Source organism: Calidris pugnax, unplaced genomic scaffold, assembly GCF_001431845.1.
Source record: "Calidris pugnax isolate Ruff unplaced genomic scaffold, ASM143184v1 scaffold24, whole genome shotgun sequence".
Taxonomy (NCBI): Eukaryota; Metazoa; Chordata; class Aves; order Charadriiformes; family Scolopacidae; genus Calidris; species Calidris pugnax.
In genome coordinates, this window is record NW_015090922.1 from 17,513,062 (window position 1) to 17,535,409 (window position 22,348).

Here is a 22,348-nt window from a genome sequence, read left to right on the forward strand (position 1 = left end):
GTGGAAATGAGTTGCTAACAGGCTTGTCTAAGTTCAACCTCATCGAAATCATCTGGCTGAACAATGTATTTTCTTTAAATTAGCATCTGGCCTCTGTTAGAATCAGAGGGAAAGATGTCAAATTTGAATAATTATTTTAAGATTATGAAGAAAGAGCTCACAGATGCTGTAAACTGTATGGTAGAAACCAGAACTATTTGTTGATGACATGTACTGATAAACACATGGGGGAAAGAAAGCATTCCTTCTGAACAGATGTGGATACCAACAACAACAACAAAATCCTTAAGATATAATTTTTCTTTGTAATTTGAGTATAGATGGCCAATAATTGAAAATGCATTAAAACCCTGTGTGCTACTCAGACTACAGAGTAATACATTTACATTACAGGGCAGAATTTTAGTCCACCAGTGGTTCAGATTAGGAAAGCCTACACCGTACTACCTGGATTGTAAGAACATGAATTCTTTATCCCCTCTGCTTAAATTTGCAGAACAAAGGGAGGTTGGAAAAAAGGAATATCTATTCAATTGATGCTCATGACAAGTAGTTCCTTTGAAACTGTTCTGCATTGGCTCTTCAGGCTGGGAAAAACTCTTTTCCTAGTATCTTCTATAAGGCAGAGGATGTAAAGAATTCAGAAGACAGTTCCACAATTATTTGTCTGTCTATCTATCTTAGGCACTCAGTCCAGTGTCTGAGGAAAAATACTTGGCCTTCATTTTGCCTCAGCTGTTCCAATGCTGCTGCATGAATAACTATTTCAAGCATGGTCATCATTTATACAGATTAAATTTCAAATTACCAGCTAAAACAGTGAATAAACTCTAATATCCTGACCCTTTTCTTGTTTGGTCTTTTTTTTTTTTTGAGAGAGAGACACTGACAGACTGACAAACTTGCTTGATTACTCCTGCAGAAAGTTTAAAAAGTTAATCTTTTAACCAAACTGTCCAAGAATTCTGAGATTTTCAAGTGTCTGCCAGTGTCTGTTAGAAGAAAAAAAAAATATTTCAACTGGCAGCAAAAGGAGCATAAAACAATAAAGCCTGACAGAGCGGAAATGATAATTACTGCAGGAACAGTAGAAACAAAACTTTTACCAAATAAGGCTACAAGGTAGCCACTATAGGCAGAGTAAAAGGACTAAACTGATAATAGCAAGGTTCTTGTATCTTAGCTACTTCAGAAAACGATGATACTATGGCAAGTTGAAGTGCAAAACCCAAGGATATTTCAAAGTAACGCTTCACTCATACCCACAGAGAATACACTACTAAAAACAGACCATGAATTATCGTATGCTGGTTTTGAGCTAAGCAGTTATTCCAGGAATAAACTCCTCATCAATTAGGTTGTCTGATGGAACATAATCAAGTTGAAAACCAAAGCATTTAAAAAATCAATTCTCCTCAGTTATGCTACCAAAAGGAATTCAAAAACCTCCGCATGACATTCGTTATCAATTATTTTAAGTCCTCCAGCTGAGAAACTACATCTGCTAAGTCTCGGCTCAAGCCATGGAAATAGCGTTCTGCTGGGGCGCAGGTTACATAGATCCACCATAGGTCACCTACACAGGCTGACACCATTCACCGAGTAGTAAACACCACTTCATCATAAAGAAAAAAGCACCTCTTCTAACATGTTGCCAAATCTAGCAACTCTTACTAAACCCAGTACAACCAAAAAAACAAGCGAATATAATGCGTGGAAAACTGAATGGTGTACACCTCACAAGCTGCCAAAAGAGTCTGTAAATTCTCACAAATCTACACAAATATTTCTACAAGCTTTTGGTCTTTTAGTCTGCCTTCCCTGGCACACAAGCCTTTATGTGTCATCAAATTTGCCCTCCAATATTACTTAAAATAAAAGCCTTTTCATACCAAACAGTATTGATAAATCTTCCTCAAATGTCATCATCTTACAATACCTTTTACTGTAGCAGGATATGTATAGTATGTAGCATATGGAGCAAAGAAACAACAACTTAATTACATAACAAATGGCAGCCAGAAAACACCATTCATTGCTCTTGGATTTTCTGTCATACAAAAAATACAGATAAAAATGGGCTGGCTTGCTTACAGGTCATTGCCATTTTTAGTCAACACAATGCTTTGGTAAGACAAGAAGTGCTTGAATAAGAAGCAATGTTAACTTCTACAGCATTGATAGAAATTCATGATCATGTATGTCCAAATAAAATCCAGAAATTCTATAAGCTTTTAATAAAATAACTGCTTTACATTTTCACAGTTCTAAATAATTATGCTCTCCAGACTCTTTCCTAGACAGGAAATTCTGTTAGAACAATAATTATATCATGAGCCTTTTTACTAAATTCCCTTTGAATAACCTATTGTTTTAAAATATATTGGTCAAATTTTCTTTCATTACTTCCAAGAGAAGACTGAATAGAATCTAAGCAAAATGTTTATGTTGCTTCTTGGAAGTTTCTGTCTATACATAATTGGAAACTTTTGGACAACCTCAATTGTTCAAAACATTTATACAAACAAAAGAGGAGAATTTTTTGATGCAAAACTCCAAAAAGGAAAGTGCCAAAATTCAATAGGCAATATAATTTGAGCATTATTGCAACAGGGTATAGGGTACGCAGATCACTGTGATCACTGCTGAAGGTTTTAAAATTTATGATTGAATAAATGTATTTGGTCCTTCAAAATAGGAAGGACCACATACATTTTCACTTTGGACACCATGACACCACACCACCAAATGATTTCCAGCAGATCCCTGTTACTCTGTTAATATAGGACCAGAGACAAATAGACCTTGAGTTGAGAAGAGCAAAAGCAGTATGGATAAACGTCTTCCCATTCTCTTCTAGTCTCAAGGAAGAATGGCATGGCTCCCATAGACTGCAGGCCACAACACACACATCTGACTTCATTCTCAACCTCACAACAATTCCCTACAAAGACCAGTGAAGCTATAGGAGAAACTTACTTTAACTTGCTCTCAAATTCAATGAAAAAAGAAATAAAGGGCGACTAAAAATCTGCCCTTCTTCCAAGGGAAAGCAAACAACAAAATATTCCATCATCCCCAATAACAGCCCGGGTAAACTACAGTTGTACACAGCAAAGCCAGGAGGAAGGATAACTATGCAGGGTGTATGAAAAGGGATCAGAAAAAAAGGTGAAGGGAATGTTAAAAGAGGTACCGATGAGCCTTAAAGAGTGACATAACGGGGAGTAGCAACAGCAATAGTTCTATCACCACCTCTGCCACGATTGTCTCCTATGGTCTCTGGAAAAAATTCCTAAACTCTCCTTGGTCTGCATCTGCAGAATGCTCCCATTTCCCTCTTTGACAGAGATACTGCCAAGTGCTCAGACACAAAATTTCTACAGAAAGATATGCACTTCCACTGAATAGCATGCAACTCTTTCTAACTTCTCATTTATAACAGTTTGAATGAACTGCTTTAAATTATATGCAGGGCTGCAAATGAATAATTAATATAATTTTAAGTATTAAATGCCTGCTTCCTTTACTAAGTTCTGTCATTCCTGTGCAATGAACAAGGTGGGGATCCTGTGGGAAAAAACATAATGTAAACCTATAATTAAATATATATGCATAATAGGGAAAAAAGTAAAGAGCATGAAGAACATTAATTTGGGCACTTACTAATTCCTTACTGCTTCATTTTACAGTTACAAATTAATCATTGTCCTCCCACTCCTTACAGAGAGAAAATTAATTTCAAAAATAGGTATTTTGGAATGTGGAATGATTTTGAGGAGAAACAGAACACATCACTGAGTAACATCAACAGTGAATGGGACAGAAACCTCATATGTTATTCTATATGCATCCTTTCCTACTCACATATATCGACCCTGTTTTACAAGCCTCTGTAGATACATCAGGACTGAAATACCATACAAACAGCACATGCAGCAATCCAATAGAATAATGAGAATCATCTATTCAGCAGAAGTTTCTGCTCAGGTTAAATGCCTTCATTCTCCAAGCCAATGAAACACTGAAGGTTGGTTAGTTTAACTGTGCAACATACCTCATTCACAAAATGAAACTGCAAAAACTCCCAAAGTTTCACTGAATCAGACTGGCAATCAAGGCGATCCTCCCTTTTAAATACCAAGCTTTCATCACCTTCCATTGAAATGCTAGAGCTCTTCACGAGAACAGCCAAAACCTCAGCTACCTGAACAGCTACATTTCCCCCAATCTGTTTCTTGTTGTGGGTTTTTGTTTTTAATGGCTTATCCATATCTTATAAAATTTTCAGGAAACTGGAATTGTTCCTTGTCTGGACTCACTGGTACCAAGTTTCAGCTGAAACGACAAGCTGAGCAAATTTTAAGAGTCTGAAATTACCTATGGAAAAACTTGAGTAGCTTTAGTACAGGCACTACAACTTATTCTCTCTGAAAATAAGTGTTTACAAAGTTCAGCACAAAGTTTAGATAGGACATAAATACAGAATTTTACTCTGGTTCATTATTAGAAATAATGTATTATTAAGAACAAAGCAAAGTGGTGGCTAACTGCAATCTGTCATCAGAGAATCTAAATTAAGTCTTGTATACTAGAATGATGCTCCTGCTACAGAAGTGTATTTAGATCTAACAACCTAAAGCAGTTTCCCAATTTCCCCACTCATAGTAGGTATCTATTATTAGGAACAGGAGTTAGTTTTCCAAATAGGGCACATGAATTTATCTTTTCTGGTTTTAGGAAGAATATTTAAAAAAAAAACAAAACAAACATACTGGAAAAAATGCAGTTCCTTGCTATAAGTATGTGTTTTCTGACATGACATTCTGTTTCATGGTTGCATGTTTAAAATGTCAAATAATCAGAATAAGAATTTCTGCATTTTTGGATAAACAGTAAGTAAACAAGTTTAGAAGAGGGACTTGAAAGCAAAAAGCACAAGTAAAACATACTACAGATGTTAAAAATATAACAAAAATAAATTATGTCAGAAGCCATAAATTACTTCTGCTTTGTGTATCAGGAGACATCTCTATCAGGATAAGCTTAAGCTAATGAGAGGGACTACTTAGAGAACAGATATAAAAGTTATTTCAGTAGTATATATTTTAAACCCTGATTCAAAACCTCCTGAAAATCTGCAATCGGTGAAAGAACTCAGTCTACAGGTGTAGTATCTCTCCTTGCTGGCTATTAAGAAGTTCAATTCACTCAGCATTTTTATTTTTAACTGGAGAGCCCTGAAGTCACAGTTTAGACCTTTTTCTTATTCCTCTTCTGTAAAAATGATGATATGTAGAGCTGTGGTGAATGGTTTTGGTCTTTTAAAGGTAATAGAGAAGACAGCTACAGGCAGGTTAAAAATCTCTGTACATGTGTAGTGACTTGTTTTTATACATTTTTAAACATAACACTCCCTTATCTTTCCATCAAATACTACCATAGGTTGCTTTTGTTGAATATTTCTAGCAGCCCATTGTACACAGTGCATCACGAGCTGCATGGCCTGAGGCCAGGAAGGAAGGTGTGGAACACGTCTTCACAGGTCCATTTCCACTCTCCAAGTTTTCAAGTATTTGAGAGAAGGTCGTGTTACAGCACAGATTTACATAGCAGACAAATTACATGACTGCCCATTCTCAGCATTTCATAATTTCAAGAAAAAAATAGGTCAAATGAAAAGAGAGGAGAATAACCCTATCCTTTCACAGTAGTCAGAAAATTAAACAAAAAACTTACTTGCCAAAAGATTGGTAAATCAAACACAAATTTAAAGCCTTTGACTTTAAAAAAAGTCAAAAAAAAGTTCCTTTAAAAAAATCCTTATCTTTTTAAATGCCTCAGAACAACCATAAACAAACCCGAACTGTGCTGTATTGCTCTTTTAAAATACTGATTTTATTATCATTAGTCCAAAACATATATATTTTTACAAACCTACATATTATCAGGAAATGTGTTATTAATTTCAAAAGCTTTCACCCACAGTCTGATAGTCTAGGAGGAGTGTTAAGAGAGGGAACTGCTCTTTGTATTGTCTGTCCAGAAGAAAAGAAGAATGATTTGGAATAGCTTTTTTCCCCCCTCAGAGCCTGAAATATAGCGTACTTTCAAAAGGGCAGTATTGGCCAGTCTCAGCACTGCCTGACATTATGTTTATAGTAGACGGAGACTAAAATTACAATGTTCATATCTGGCATTCTTTAGTAAAGATTGGCAAGATAGTTAATATTAAAAGTTTTTTTAGAAAACTATACTATGATATTTTCAGGATAACTACAAAATACTTTCCAAGAGCAGTTAAGGATATCATAGTGTGAAGCAACAAATTTAAAAGTTTTTAGGTATGCATCCATATACCTCTACTTTTCTTAGCTTACAAGACTAATACTTGCAAACAAATTCCTACCAATATCATATACTGTACAGTTAAAATATGCTAACCATTATCCTAGATAGCTTTCAGGATTTGTTTCAACACAGTCAAGCAGTTGTAGGTTTAGACTGGCATACTGCTGAAAATCTTATTGAGCAAGCAGAAAGAATAAACATTAACAGGGAAGTTAATGGCTTCAATAACTTCAACTGGACTTAACATTATTTCCATTTCTAAAAATGACAAATATGAAATCTGATTTACTCTCAGCAGTAAGAAAAACTTTTAAGCTGATGTGTTTTTAGAAAGGATTGTAGTTTCAAGGAACTTCTGAACAATTTTTGGAGACAGATTCACTGTTAGCTAGATTTTATGTGCAATTGATACTTATTTGACAAGCAAAAAGAGGAAACAGAACTTTTGGTAGAATCTGACATTTTCTCTATTTACCAACACAAACTCTGAGGGATTAATTTTACCAAAAGCTGCAGCTTTTCATGCTGTAATCCTGCAGCTGAATATTCAGATGAAAAGTATGGGAGTCTTTTTCTATGACACAAAAGGAACTTTTGGGAACATTTCCGAAGGATACCAGAAAGCTTGTCTAACATACAATAGTTCCCACTCAGCACAGCCCTCCAAACAAAGAGTAACAGATGCACAACTGGTATTAATAACAAAACATCTCCTCCCTCTGTTAGTTGAGAGGACAGCTAAGGACAAATACAGTTTCAGGGTACTTACCTACTCGGAAGTTAGTGGCTGTCAGAGTGTCAGCAGCATGGCCATTTTCACTAATGAGGGTGGTGGTATTTCCCTTCTCACAGTTGTTCTGACAGTTGCCTTTGGTACAAGTCACTTTACAGATGCTGGGTGTAAAGACCACCTTGATGCGACCAGTGTGATTTCCCACTGTCAGCCGAGGCAAAGAAAAAAAGAAAAATAAACAGATCACTTTGGTATCCATTGATTTCCTTCAAAAAGTTTTGGAGAAAAAAAAGGCGGGGGGGGGAGAAAAAGGCGACAGGTCTACAGGAGGAGGGCAGTCTGCAGCGCTCGCTCTCATAGATCTCCAGTGGTGTCTCTGAAACAGGAGTAGGAAGCTTAGCAAACAGAACTCCGGGATCCGCTCCAAAACCACATTTAAAGTCAAGTCACTGGAGTGGGATTAGTAATCACAATGCTGCACTTTATTCACAGGCAGACAAAGAGCAATACCAAGGGCATGACAGCTTAAATAGCCAACCCTGACAGGCAGATGTAATGTAAAGAGGCTGGCTGTGCACCTAGGGGTGAATAAACTCTTGTGTCCTCCTGCATACTTTTCCTGTTTCTGCACTTATTAAGTCACTATTTGTAGCTCGACCCCTGGAAATGTTTTAGGCATGCGGCATGTCTGAAAACATCTGTCTCAAATCTCCTGGCACCCCAGCCCGAAGTGGTCAAACCTTGTGACGCAGCTGCCTGGACCCATTTTTTCACAGTTTTTTGGCACCATTTTTCCACAAGGATTTACATATTATAGACTGAGATTTGCTGTCAGCCTTTGTTTAAGTAATAAATAGCTCAGTCAGAGAAAAGGGTGAGGAAGTGTCAATACTTGAAAATACTGGTTCTGAGCTCAAAAGATAAAAATGGCTAGATTCTCTTTTTTTTATATACTTCCTTGCAGTCATTTTAAAAACTTGAACGTAATGAAGACTGAGCAAACACTAATTCTAAATTAAGCTCATTAGAAGAACTTGTTACAGAAGTTGATTTAAAAACAGATGCATTTGATTCCAAATGTAACAGCTGAAGACAAAAAGAGGTTAAAAATACTCATTAGGAAAACTGGGGAAAAAAGAACAGATTCCACTTGCAATTATTTGAAAAGAAAACAGTTTTTCCTCTGCACACTTACTAATAAATGCAGCAAGTTCTTATAAATATATCACAGCCTCTTTGTGGAAACTATTAATAAGAACTCTCATATCAAACCCAACAAGCCCAAGAAATGACGCACAGAAAGAGAAGAATCTCCTTCTTCATATCATAGAAATAAAACGCTGCTAGATAGTTGTCTAACCCAGTTTATGAAATACCCTCTGGACACACATTTTTTTTAAAATCTCAAGAAAATGGAGAAAATCTTCCCACTTCAAAAGACTATAAAGCCTTCTTATTTCTGGCTCCTCATAAACAAATAAATTAAAACAATTGTGCCAACTGTTTTGTCTACGATAAAGGCATTGCTCTATTTGAACAGCAGCTGTAGCACAGATGCTCCTACCTTATTCTCCCTAAACAATAGTTAGAAAAAGCACAGTCAGGACAGACACAGAAATAAAGTATTTCAATTAAAGGCTAGTATTATGATCTTAGTCAATTTAGAAGACACCCTGGAATTTTGGATGCCAAACATTTCTTATGAAAATTATTAATACACCTTTCCCAATGAACAGACATAAGGGGCTTGTGAACTGCTGAGACTAGAACTTCTAAGCTTTTCTTTCATTAAACAGAGCTTCACAAGCAATACTGCCATCTTTGTATTTTATTTGCATAGTTTTATATATATCTTTTCCTAGAAAAGCCCTATCCATTTTTTATTTTATATTTTCAGATGTTTTAGTAACATTTTTCCTTTAGGATGTGATCTAATTAAAAAAACATGGTTAGTTGAGTCACAAAAGTCAGTCCTGCCTACACTATTAAAAACTAGTATTGGGGGACCCACACAAGTTTTCCAGCTTAGCTAAAAAAAAAAAAAAAAACCACACTTTGGCTTTGCCAGTATAGATGGAACTAAACCATGATTTAATTCTCCCTCATAGTATTCTGCCCTATGTTGTTGAGTCCTGAGCTGTAACAAAATTTGGGCACAATGTGTATAACAAAAATAATTTTTTAAAAATAATTTTTATCACTTAGTTCAGATTTTATCAGAAAAGCTCTGTAGCATAGGGTTTTTTGGTAGAAGAGATGCCTTAGTATGAGACTGAATGGAAATTGTAAATTTGTCTCTCAGCCCTTTTGGGTGAGAAAATGTTAGCATGTAAGTTTGGGAGTAATAACAAAGGAACAGCAGTTGAACAGTACCTTCAAAAACACAGGCCAGTATCTACAAGTGTAAGCAGTATCCATGAAACAATTCTTACATGCAGCTTTTTAGGGAAATAAGTAGTCTGAAAAACCAACGTGATTCAAGTCCTAGCCCCTAGAAATATTCAAATCATTATTCAGCAATGATTTTGCTATAAACCAAATTCAATTCTCACAGATATTCCTGTTTTACTAGTTGCAAAAAGCTTCATATTCTTTCAACATGGAAAGACTATCTTTCTCAGATTTATGAAAGCTATAATGAAACTACTATTTTCTTCTCCTTGACTGGCAGGACACAGCTTTTAACTTCCTCAATTTCTTCTGGAGACATTTAGGAAGGATACAAAGCTAATGATGGCCTCTGAGCTGAAAACTGACCAGTGTATGAGGAGGTGTTTCAAGGCAGAGACATTACCTTCATCCTTCTATTTAGTTGTACCTAAGCAGGCAGTACTAGCCCCACACATTCTAAGGTTCAGGGATCTTAATGGTGAGTGTACTACATCTAGATGTAAATTGAAAACAGACCACAAACCCTTCTCAAAAGGAAGCTTTTGGCAGAAACCCTACAAGGTTAGACTCTTGGACTTCCTGAATCCTCTCCCTTTCTTCTTGTCTGTGGTGGTGTTGTCCCCTCCCTGACCCCCAACCTTGTATAAAGAGAGGATGATTTATTCTAAATGAGATACTATATCCTTCAATATCTCTTAGCTGCTTTGGCAGCATTAATGTTAAAAGCCACAATTTAAAGCTAGAAAAAGTCCATTGCTGCTATAGCCTTGACCTCTTTTGGTTTTGGGCTAGTTTGTATTAAAGAGAGACAGTGCATTTTTAAGGTAACATACAAATTACTTTCCTTTTTAAACTCCAGAAGCTTTACTGATGATGCCACTGTGACATAGACATGACAAGATCTGCAACTTATATCATCTCAAATTTATTTCTGGAAAAAAATGATGGTGCTACAGCACGGCAATCATTGATTTTCTTTATATATAGACAGAAATGTATCAAAAACGCTTCAAAACCAATTTTAAACATGTGGAAATGAAACACCTCACTCTGCTCTTAAGCATAACACCAGACTGAAGAAGCACATATGTAAGACCAGATAAATGAGCCTGATTAAAGACTACAAAACCAGAAGATACAAACACTGAATAAATAGCAAAGCTACTGAAAAAAATGGCAGAACTAGAGATAAACTCAGATTGTTCATTAAAGATAGGACAATCAGGATTGTTAATACTGGCTAAAGCTTCCTCCCTCAGCTAGGCAGCAAATTCACAACAGGGAGGTTCAGCCAACTGCACCATCATCTTGCCTCATAGATCAGGCTCACTTATACCTAAGAACTCTTAGATAAATTTATCAAAGGAGATCAGTGGAAGAATGTACCCATAATTTCCAAAATCTGTGAAACTCTCTTGAGCCAGATTTGAAAAGGAAGATGCCTGGGTAAAGTGATGAGATTTTAGTTGAAAATTGGCACTGCATGTATGTGATTTTCTTTCCATCTCTGTAAGACACTATGATATAATGTTATGAACACAGCGATCTCCTGCTGAGATAGATTTATGATCCAACAACAACTGCAGGAGAAATGGAAAATATAAGCAAAAAGATTTCTTCATAGAACGCCTTCTGCCCCCCACTGACCATCATTGCAAACTGACTTTTTTTCTGCATTAACAGAAAAGGTGAATGAGTTAAGACAAGGCAGATGGCAGGTTTTATGTCCAAGTGGTCACAACAGCTCACGTGGCCATGCCTGGCCAGAGCTGTATAAAGGGAAGGATTCCTCCTCAATCTCCTGAGTCCTTTTGTCTGTAATGCTACTCAGCCTTCATTTCTTTCTAGAAGAATTTCTATAAACACTTTTTTTTTCTTGACTTCATGGCTGCCCTCACAGCTCCAGCATTCTGCAGAGATTTAACTAGACAGTATTCAATAGCTGTAGTGGATCTCAGAAGATTTGTGGCATGTCCCTGTTTTGCAGGAAGACAATGGGCCAGCAACACTAGTGAAAGCAGAAATGGTATTCAGTTGAAAAGATGACTACATTGTACTGTCTTCATAGGTCAAGTGGGGCTAAGAGAAGAAAATATTTTAACATGTTGAAAAAAGTATTATGTTATTGTGTGTATGATGTCTTTGTGCTTCACAGTGATTTAATCAAAAGGATTCACAATAAAAGTCACAAGCGGTAACTAGTTTATACTGTGGACTCAGCTGGTAGACCTTACACACAGCTCTCCCATTATTCTTGCACAAAACTTCTTTCTGACTCTACTTTTAGAGGGGTCCGTGAGTTTGGTTTTTCTGTTTTCTATTTTTAATACCTTCACTTATAACAAATTCCTGAGATGAATCTCCTGTGGAAACAGAATTGAGCAAACTGTAGACCTTCCACTAGTACATCCAAGAATGATATGTACTACTGTTTTCACGACAGTCTACTTCTGTACTGAACCCAGTTTTCATTTGTGTACCTGCATAGAATCTCATCAGAACTAAAGATCCTATTTTAAAATTATATTCTCTTCCCAAAGACAATAGATTATCTCAGGCAATTTCATGTTGAACTTTGGAATGAAAATCTATCTTGTCAAATCAAAGCCAATAAGCTTTTAAACAGCAAATAGATTTGACACTTTAAATCCTCAGATGACCAACACCCTCTCTTTTTTCTTAATTAAATGCTGACAGAAAAAAAAGAAAAAAAGTAGAAAGAAATGACTTGCTTCCTAAAACAGGTGTCTCCCAGTTATTTTACCAGTCCACCTGGTTTAGTCTTTACTACTAGAAATGCTTGTTCAGCCAAAAGGAAAGCTGACATTGTGTAAAAAATCAACTGCGTCAGTAAAATAGTTAAACTTTTAGAATTATTGTCAAATGACCTTTTTATACTTTTGACAATATATGAGGAAGTTCTGTCTTAACACCAATTAGTCATCTATTTAAAAAAAAAAACAAAAAACAAACCTAATTCACAAAGATCAGAACACGTTGAAACTTGGTTATGATACATCTTGGGCATATCTGAGTCTGGAATATTTATTAGTGCTAAGAACTGCAAACAAAAAAAAAAAAAGAAAAAAAGAAAAAGAGAGATAAACACACACTATATTCACAAACAGACCGGAGGCAGATCTTCCCTAAATTTCAGATTATACACTGAGAAGAATACAGCCCTTGCTAGACATATAAAAAACTGAAAGAGACCACCTAATGTCCCCTCTCTTCTTTTTCCCAACACAGTACGAAATTACAGCATTACACAAAAAGTTTATCCAGCCTACTCTCAAAACTCTTCTATTTTGCAGATCCCACAGCGTCCCTACGAAAAGTATTCTAGTGCTTCAGCCTCTCTTATTATAAAGGCATTCCTAATATCTATCCTACATGTCTCCTGTTGCAATTCCAGTGTATTGTTGCCCTGCCTTAACTGCAGCAAAGTCTGACAAAACCTTATTCCTCTGTGGAACAATTTCTACCATACTTGAAGACTGCTACCATGAATCTCCCTCAGTCTCATTTTCTCCAGACAAAAACCACTTAAACTTTTCTAGTCTAACAGGCCATATTTTGCAGACCTCCATTCTTTCTTGTTTTGCTTTTGATACTACTCACTTGGTTCCTCATCTTTCTTCAACTATGCTGTCCAAAACTAGACAATAACACAGCCGAGGTCTGATCAGCATTGGGGAGAGCAGCAGAATTGCTTAATAGAGCTTATGTAAAATGCTTCTGTTGGTGTAACTTATTTTCTCCACCAACAGTACATTATTGATGCTTCACACTTACACCCAGTCTGCTGGCTAGGTCAAAGAGGCACAGAATTCCCAAATCCTTTTCTGATCTGTTGATATGGATGTGGAATATGGATATGGAACATTCCTTACACAACCTTAAGCAGGACCAAACTGAGCCCTAACTCTGCTCTGAGCATGGGAGTAAAACCTGCATTCAAACCTCCTGCATTCCAACCTCACCCAACTGAAAACTGGGCAGAATATAAGCCTTACTCTTTCTGTAACAGTCACAAGCACAAACAAGTATGATAACTTGTTTGTTACTCAAAAAGGCAAGGCATAGATGCTGGATAATTTCATTTTTTGCTTCAGTATCCAATGCCTGTCTTTAGGTAGGGCAGCACATCTTTGCTCTTTCCAGGAAGTTTGTTACAGTACACTTGTACACCTCACACCTGACTCTCTCAACACAAGCACGGGGAGAAATTAGACATCACAATGAAATTAAAAATAACATGATCCAGCTTTATTTAATCTAAGATCCACTGCCTTCTCTGATGCTTAAAAGTACTCTCCACAGTTCTGCATGAGGTGAGGTATCTGTCTGCACACCCACCCAGTCAAACATTGTGAACGAGAAGGCGGTACGTCAAACTGGACTTTATTTACCAGGTTTAGTCAGCTACACATTATTGACATTTAATTAATTCCAGCATTGTTTCTACCTTTTATTATTTCCATAATTCCTCGTTTTTGTTGCATTTGTATGATCTTACAGGTATTTCATTAGTTAATAAAGCTTAAGCTTTGATATTTTGTCACTTTTCAAGTACTCAGTTCTATTGCCTTTATGCAGAGAGCAAAATACAATCCAGCTACCTATTATGACAGTAACTGAACAGTGACCTCCACGGGTTTTGTTGCCATTCTAGTTTCCACCATTGCTATTATACACACACACTCCTCTACATACCTATTTCTGACTAGCCATGTCACTACATCTTCACATCATTTCCTCCTGTCTTGCTTAGGGGCTCCTATCAGTCTTCTCCCTCCAGTCAGAAATGAGCTCTCAGACATCTTGCTTCTATTGCAGTCTTGTTTCTCTTGGTTTTAAGCATGCTTCTTCAGCATCCTTAACAGTCAGGCAAAGAGACCATCTGGAAGACTTGTGGCTTCCAAGGTAAGGAAGAAGATACCCTCTTTTCACTTATCTGAAAAAGCCTTTTTTTCTTCCTGATTATCACTGGGATACAATCTCTTTCTTGCTCTTTGTCACAGCAGAGGAAAGAGGGACTTTTCTTGTTTTCCTCATCACCCTCCCTACCACCCCCCCAAAATCCCCAAAATACAGCAAAAGTTTTGGTCTACTCTAGGAGAGATAAGTAACCCACTCTTCAATTCTATTAACCTAATTTCCCTTTGCATAGTTTAGGATGTTCCAGAAAAAGATACCAACCCAAATAAATTAGAGACTGCAATGGGGTTAGGAGATGTCCAACAGATTTGACTCACCTCTATTCAGCTAAATTTATTGGGAGACAATTCTTCTAATATGTTTTTTGTTTATTTGTTTTGAAGGCATTACATGTAAAATAGATCCACAAATGGATATGATGCTAAAGAGTTTAAATTTTATCCTGGAGTTGTACCACTAAGCAGTCTGAGGTCTCCTGTACACGGGATGAAAAAAGTTAATTGCATGAAGCAATCAGCCTAACCAGCACACAGAAGAGGAATGTGCCCAACCCATCAAACAGGAAATGCTGAGGATCTAAGACGGCTTAGTTCAAATCCTTTTAGGGCTCAGACACACTTCTTTTAGGAAATCAGTGACTCTTTGCTACAGCTGTTTTCCAAACCCCACCATGACTACACTATAGCACTCATCAGGGAGCTCAATCCTGCAAGAGAGTTTAACAAGGCTTAGTTCACTGCACTTCTATGGATAGGCAGGCAGACAAGTGCTTCAGCTGCAGGTCCAGGTGGGAATTAAGCAAAATATTAACACCCAGATGACCCGTCTTCTTCAGAGCGAAGCACTTTTGAAACAGAATTTCAAGCTCTTAAAGAGTTTCATGCTTGAAAGTTCATATCCACACTTCAGGTTTGGGGCTGGTGACAACTCCAGCTGTAAGCAATCCAGCACAGGATTCAGGTCCACAAGCCTTTTTTAACTCCCATTCATGTTATCCAGATTCTTAAGTACCTAAAATGCATCTGGACCCAAAAGGCTTTCACTTGAGGGATAAGGGAACAAAAGCCAAAAAATCCACAGATAGACACAGACAATTGTCTTTATGTCTAGGACAGAAAGCCATTCTACACAATGCTCATCTCAGCTGTGATGAAGCAGTAATGATTCCACAGCCCACAACAAGCAATTTTCTACTGATGGAGGCAACTGCAGTACTACTGCAGGAACTGCGTGTTCAGACAGCAAAGTCAGCATGTTTACACACAAACTTACAGCCATACAGGAGCTCAGGTGGGCACAGATGAATACAGGTTATTTGTGTCATTGACACTTTAGTATTACCAGCTAAATACAACCACTACTGTCCACTTCATTAACAGGACTCTTTCAAGAAGGTCTGAATTAGGGCTTTACACCTGGCAATAACACTCATTCCCACCTGATCTCATTCATCTGAAATTATGCATTTTGCTCAAGGTAATTATCTAGACTCCTTTAATGATCAAGACAACAGACTTTACCTTGCCCTATGACAGTATTACAAGTCTTAAGTTGGAAGAGCGTTATTTCTTTAGAAAATAAATTCTTCAAATAGACACAGTTTACCTCTTCCAGGGTGACTCCCTTAAATGAGAAACCAAGTCTTAGGTGTAAGATTTTAAAAGTGTTTACCATTTCCAGGAAGAATAGGGAATAAAAATTAAATTAACATTATCTTACTAAGTATATTCACTTAGCATTCCATTTCCTGAAAGGAAGCAACTGACAAGCACTAAGGAAGTCAACAAACTGTAAACAGTGACAAAGGATAGAATGGAATTAAGTTATAAATGAACATAGCCCTCTCTGCATGCTGAATCACCATTAAAAATCCTCTCCCTCAGCACTGCACAAAGCCAAGATCTGTTTTTCCTTGGATTTTCTGAAGGGGGAAAAAATGACGACAGAAATAAGGATGTCACTGATTCTGAAATCTGTTTCAGTGGGTATGAAAGGACCTTCTTCTTGCAGTACTTTTTTTGTCAACATCTGTTCATTCCTTCTGGCATGGGCGACGGCACTGACAGAGAAGAACACTTTCACATCTCCTATGAGTAAAACCAGACTTAGCTACTTGCAACACTCAGAACCAATTCTTGGTATCCAAGACTTGTATCACAGCAACTCTGGAGTTAGTCTGGCTAAGGGACTTTTAATGTTTAATTGTGTGGATTCAATCAGTCTCTATATTCAGCTAAATTACTATTTTTCAAACACGTCATAGAGGTTTTCCCCTACAGAATTTTCTGGAAAGCCTCTTCTCTTTTTCTTCTTGAGAAATCTTTGCTTTTGGAGCCAATTCTCTTTCATCACAGCAGTTGAGATGCATTTGTCTCAGCCTGTGTTTTCCCCTAGCTAAAACACGCTTTGAACTGATTTTAATTCCGTTTGCCAGATCACCAATCTGTTTTTTCCAGTATTTTTCCCCTTACTGCCGTTTATCAGTCTTGGCCTCCATATTTTAAAGCAGAGAGAGAGACAGGATCATTCATTTTTGGAAGAATGTAACATTTAAATTAGTTCCTATAAAAGCACCAGCAGCCTTTGCCTGTCACACAGACGTTCAATTACTGGTAAGCTCAGTGGCCGTAAAATCTTTTCAGAGTCCAAAAAGAGACATACAGTACATTTTTGGGGGTGCTGATTTAGTGGCCTCCTCAACTGTGAACCCTTTGTGGATACACGAACAATCACGAAGACAGCTTAGAAAGGGTATTGTTAAAATGCCTGCAGCTATAGTATATTGAGGGAAACAGTTTGTATTTATACAGAGTTGTTCTGTCTCCAAGGATTTCAAAGAACTCCATAGTCTTCTATAATTGCTAAATAAACTATGTTCATTTGTTAAAGTAATTTTTTTCAGAATCTGTCACTCTACTTTTTAAAGCAGAAGCAAAGTAAATGTGCTGCTTGATTTGACAGAGTTAACTGCATTAGTGTGAATCTAGTTAAGCCACTTAATTCACATTTGGAGTTTAGTCTCTTGTTTCCAAGTCCCACTGGAATCAAATGCAAACTTCAAATGGCTGTTATGAACTGTCATGCCTTTCAATAGCAGTATGGGTAGCCCTCTCAAATGATAGAGAGGAAAACGATGCTTTGCTAAAACTGTTTGTGTTTTGTCATCAAAAAAGCCACACTGTTGTTTGACTCCGATAATGATGGAACCAAAATTTTTTCTTAAACGTTTCAGAATGTCCCTGAAAAATCCCTCTTGTCTCTTGAAATTGAGCAAAGGCTCTCAACACACATGCAATGTTTTGCTCTTGAGAAAACAAAACAAAAAAAGCGCTTGACATTTATACACTTACCCCATTCCCTTATTTGTATTCGATTATGTAAAACCTCAGGAACACAACATGGATGTCAGTTCCCACGAGTAACTGAAGTGAATTTGACTCCATAGTCCCTCCAAATAGACTGTGTTGTGATTTTTCAGTTACTTCTGCTTGTTAGCCTTCCAGCTGTTCATTCCATTTTTATCCACTTCAGTCTGCTGGACACACCTTGTTTAATCAGAGTATAGCCTTAACATCCCTTCCTTATCTCCATATTTTCCAAAATTTCTATTTAGAACAGTTACCAGTGTTTAACTCAAATAACCATCCATATGTATGTAGGCAGAAGTTACAAGGAACACAATGCAATGCTCTAGTTAAGACCAGGCAGTGAGAGAATTATTTTGCTATTTATGCAGAGCAGTTCCACAAACGAATACCAAGAATGGTAGAAACAATATCTGACCCACTGAAGACCTGAGGGAGTTTTTTCCCCCCCTAAGTCAACACACACTGAATTGTGACAGAGTGTCAAATCACACAGATGCATTTACATGGCACACGTGTCATATCTCTGTATGCATTTTTTTTGAACAGTAAAACATTTTTGTATTTTACAGCTGTTTGCTCATACTTACTGATGGGGAAATACTATTATTGTGATGTAAGTGTCACGTAGTGAAGTCAGAATGGTGCAATTTCACAAAAATAGTTTAAATTGGAATTTCAAAGCGACACCTGCTTTTGCTTAAATCAACCTATGAAATCATCAGTGAAACCAGCATGTGCAAATTATGTATGAGCTTAAAAAAAGAGTTTCCCTAAGTTAACAGAGTATTATGCTTCCAATAGTAGGAAAGCTATTGTTATGTCAAAATTTTAACAGAGTATTCCACACATGACACTTCTAAGTGGTGGGACACTTTCTTCCACATTAATCTTATTTTATGTATATAAACATATGTAAAATTATGTTGTAAAATTTGAGGCAATAGGCTGTATCAAGAGTTAGAACAGTTACATGACTTTCATATGATTGTTTCAGTTTCATCTTTACACAAGGATTTAAGTGCTGCCCACAGAACCACATGCAGATTCTAGAAGTCTACTACCCACACATTCATACTCGGACCAACTTCAAGCCACAACACACAAAACTAAGCCATTGTATGATGCTGCAAACCTGTATTCACTAACCAGTCTGTAACCTATACTACCTAAATTTGAGACATGGTTTTGTTTTCTACCTAAAATAAAAAGGAGACTTGTCTCCTTAATGCATTTTATAAGGAATTCTGGTGAAGACCAAAAAAAACCCATCTACCTAAAAGGAAGGAAAAATGTCTTCCATATTATTTAAATGTGTAAACTTAACATGCAACTTCAATTGCAAAATTTACATATATTTTGTATTGTCTTCCTACGTAAACAGATGAGGGTTATTTTCCTTCTTAAACATATATATTTATCCTTGAGATAACTTTGTTATACAGACACGTTTTATTTACTTCCTTCCAGTTGGGGGTAAGGTACTACTCTATACCAACTCTTGAGTTCTCCTTTTGCTTTTAGTGCAAATTTCTGGCTGTTTCAGGCAATAATTAATATATTTTCACAACAAGTCTCGAAGACAGGGATTGGTGGCATCATCATTGTACACACTACCTAGAGAAGTTGTGGATGCCCTATCCCTGGTGGTGTTCAAGACCAGGCTGGATGGGGCTTTGAGTAACCTGGTCTAGTGAGAGATGTCCCTGCCTACAACAGGAGGGTTGGAACTTGATGATCTTTAAGGTCCCTTCTGATCCAAACCATTCTATGACTCTAGCCCAGTCAGGGGTGTGCTAAAGTGTCCTACACATGCATCAACATAAACGCTGACAAGACTGGTCAACTGATTTCAGAAGCAGAAATTCTACTTTTTTCAGCTTGATAGGCAAAACACACAATGTCACTAAAAACTAGCCCTCAACTGTCTCAAGCTGGAAAATTGGGGGTATATTTAAATGCATTTTCTGAAGAATTCAATGCCAGAAGTGGACAGTGTGAAATTGAGAACATCCCAGCCTCTTACCACTGTAATAAGCAGTCCTCACAGTAACTACATTGAAAGGAATTCCAGAAAGTGCACGTTCAGTTCTGAATTTTCTTATTATTATATTCTTCTACATTTTAGACCAATAGAAACAGCACAAAATTCCTTTATTTAATTTTCTTTGCCGTTACATTTATAAAGCCAGGGATATGAACACTGATATTTAGAGGATCCATGCTCAGCTCATGCTGACTCGTCGTTACTATTTAACAGTGCCATTAAAGCAGTAGTGGAAAATGTCTGAGGTAGATGTACCTGAAATACTTAAAGTATCATCTTCCTACCGTTTTATAGACTACTAGGTTGCAAATAGAACTTTAGAGCTGAAATTCCTGTGCTGATGTCATTGCTACTGTTAGACTCTTAGAGGATTTTTAACCCTTAGGTTTCAGATATTCAGGCAGATTATAGGTCAAGTGTGCTGGTGTGTACTTTCAAGAAAGCAATGCATCCCTTGGGAATTACTCAGAGCTCATGGTGAGCTTATACAAGGTAGGCTATTTGGCTGGCCTCGCCTATGTCTCAAAGGATTTTTAATGTTTACATTACAAATGTTGAGATCCACATGATCTCATCCTTTACAGTTATTCTTTGCTGATCATATCAATTCCACTGCAAGCTTATTTTTGTCACTATATATTCAATCTTCCTACTGGTGCTAAACCATATTTATAGTTTCTCTGCAGCTGTCAGTCTATCCAACACAAGCTATTTTCATTTCCTTGAGAAGGCTCTGAACTTCCAAAGCCTTATCCTTAAGCATTTGCTAATTCTGCACAAAAGTATCTGAAGATTAATTTGCAGTAGCTTAAATATATCAGTGTACTGATTAAATAGAATCAGATAGATGCTTTAGAGTGTAATAACTTTAACAGCAGATGATTTAAAAGCATGCAAACAGAATCGCATTTCAGCTCTAAACACAAGCACTTTAAAATTATACAATGCCTTATTTATGGGTCCTGATTTTTCTCTCTCTTTCTGTACTGAATATGGTATAAGCACTTTGAAAAAAAGCTATATATGGCCATATAAATAGAACTGTATTACAATACCAGGCATAAGAAGACAGAATTAACAATGGAGTAAAATTGTGATCATACTGAAAATTTGATTGAGTTAGTGAACTCAAAAAGTGTTTAATTCAAGATCTTTAACATTATTTCCAGGGTGGGTTTTTCAACTTCTTAAAAATCACTATGAATAATTGCAACTGCATCCCCCTATTAGGCACAATGAATGAGAACTACAAACTTAAAATTTTTATGCAAGCTTTATGACTAATTACACTAGCTAGTCTTAGGAGACGGCGTATATCCCACAGCACAAAAGATCAAAATGCTTGATAATAGAAATGGCTACTGGCAGGTAACTGCATTTCACATCCCAGGATGACTTTAAATGTTATTATAACCCCAATGGCTTACTGAATTTTCAGGCTTTGTTGATGTGATACATAACTTTACAGTAAAATTCAGTTTAAAAGACAGAAAGAATAAACCATTTTGCTGTCTTTAATAAGACTACTATAGTGCACATCCTGAAAGCCGCAAGCGAAATGAAACTGCTTATAAATACACCAGAGTAAATATTCCAGGAGGAACCTTAATTTTAATTGAAAAATATTTAATGTGACTAATCTTCAACATTTTTTCTCTAGTATCTTCAAAAGCTAATCTGGCCGCACTATAATGGAACATTCAAACACGGGTGACTGTCTATGAATCAGAAGTTGCCCAGGAACACTACTCAGGGTTGGCAGTTTTCCTTCCAAAGCACTATCAGTCCTCATTTGCCTCTGCCAGGACAGACCTGTCTCTAAAGATATCTCAGGATTGGCACTTGTTCCAGTTTCAAGTCTGCTCACTTCATGTCAGAGGATTGAAAGATCTGTAGAAGTCCAGAAAAATCAACACCAATTGCAGCTACAGCCGGAAAAACAGATATATTCTACGGAGTACATCTTTCACAGATGCCAGTATCTGTGGCAGTGTTAATACTTCAAAATAAAATGCATAGAAATGCTCAGAAAAAAAATAAAATAAAATAACAGAATGCCTTGCTTTGCACCACGTGTAAACTGGTAACTATGAACTCTTGGGTGATGCCACCAAGTATAATCTGGCTACTGTTTCTTCTCGGAAAAAAAATATTTAAGGACAAGGAAAGAAAAAAAGATCTTGAAGTATTCAGTATTAACTTTCTGGCTTTGCTTTTTAATAAAATTATTACATTTCCCCTCTTCTTTTCCAAGTATCTCCACATTTCCATTACTGATTCCTTTGCTCAATGAAATAAGAGGCTCTGCCATGAAACAAGATTATACATTTAACAGCATTGACAGAATACCATGATATCATCAGTCACTCTCCTGAATTTCCTTTTATTAGCTAGACAATGAATGTCAGCCCTGCCATAAGTATGACATAATTTGCAGGAACTCATCCCTCAGTTCAAGACAGGGCTAGGAAGTGCATATTGGTGGTTATCATAGAACACCTGGCACGAACTTTCTCATCC

General features: G+C 36.8%; 1 protein-coding gene across 6 annotated transcripts in view; it reads right to left on the minus strand.

Annotated features, from left to right (window-relative positions):
- Nucleotides 1–22,348, minus strand: part of LTBP1 (latent transforming growth factor beta binding protein 1) — a 193,588-nt gene that overhangs the window by 119,317 nt on the left and 51,923 nt on the right. For 5 of the 6 annotated variants that reach the window (XM_014950707.1, XM_014950706.1, XM_014950710.1 and 2 more), the window contains exon 5: nt 7,121–7,288. In XM_014950707.1, the coding sequence (XP_014806193.1) occupies nt 7,121–7,288 (168 nt within the window). Of the gene's footprint in view, nt 1–7,120; nt 7,664–22,348 lie in introns of those variants that run through there. The other variant, XM_014950711.1, reaches the window with a different exon arrangement.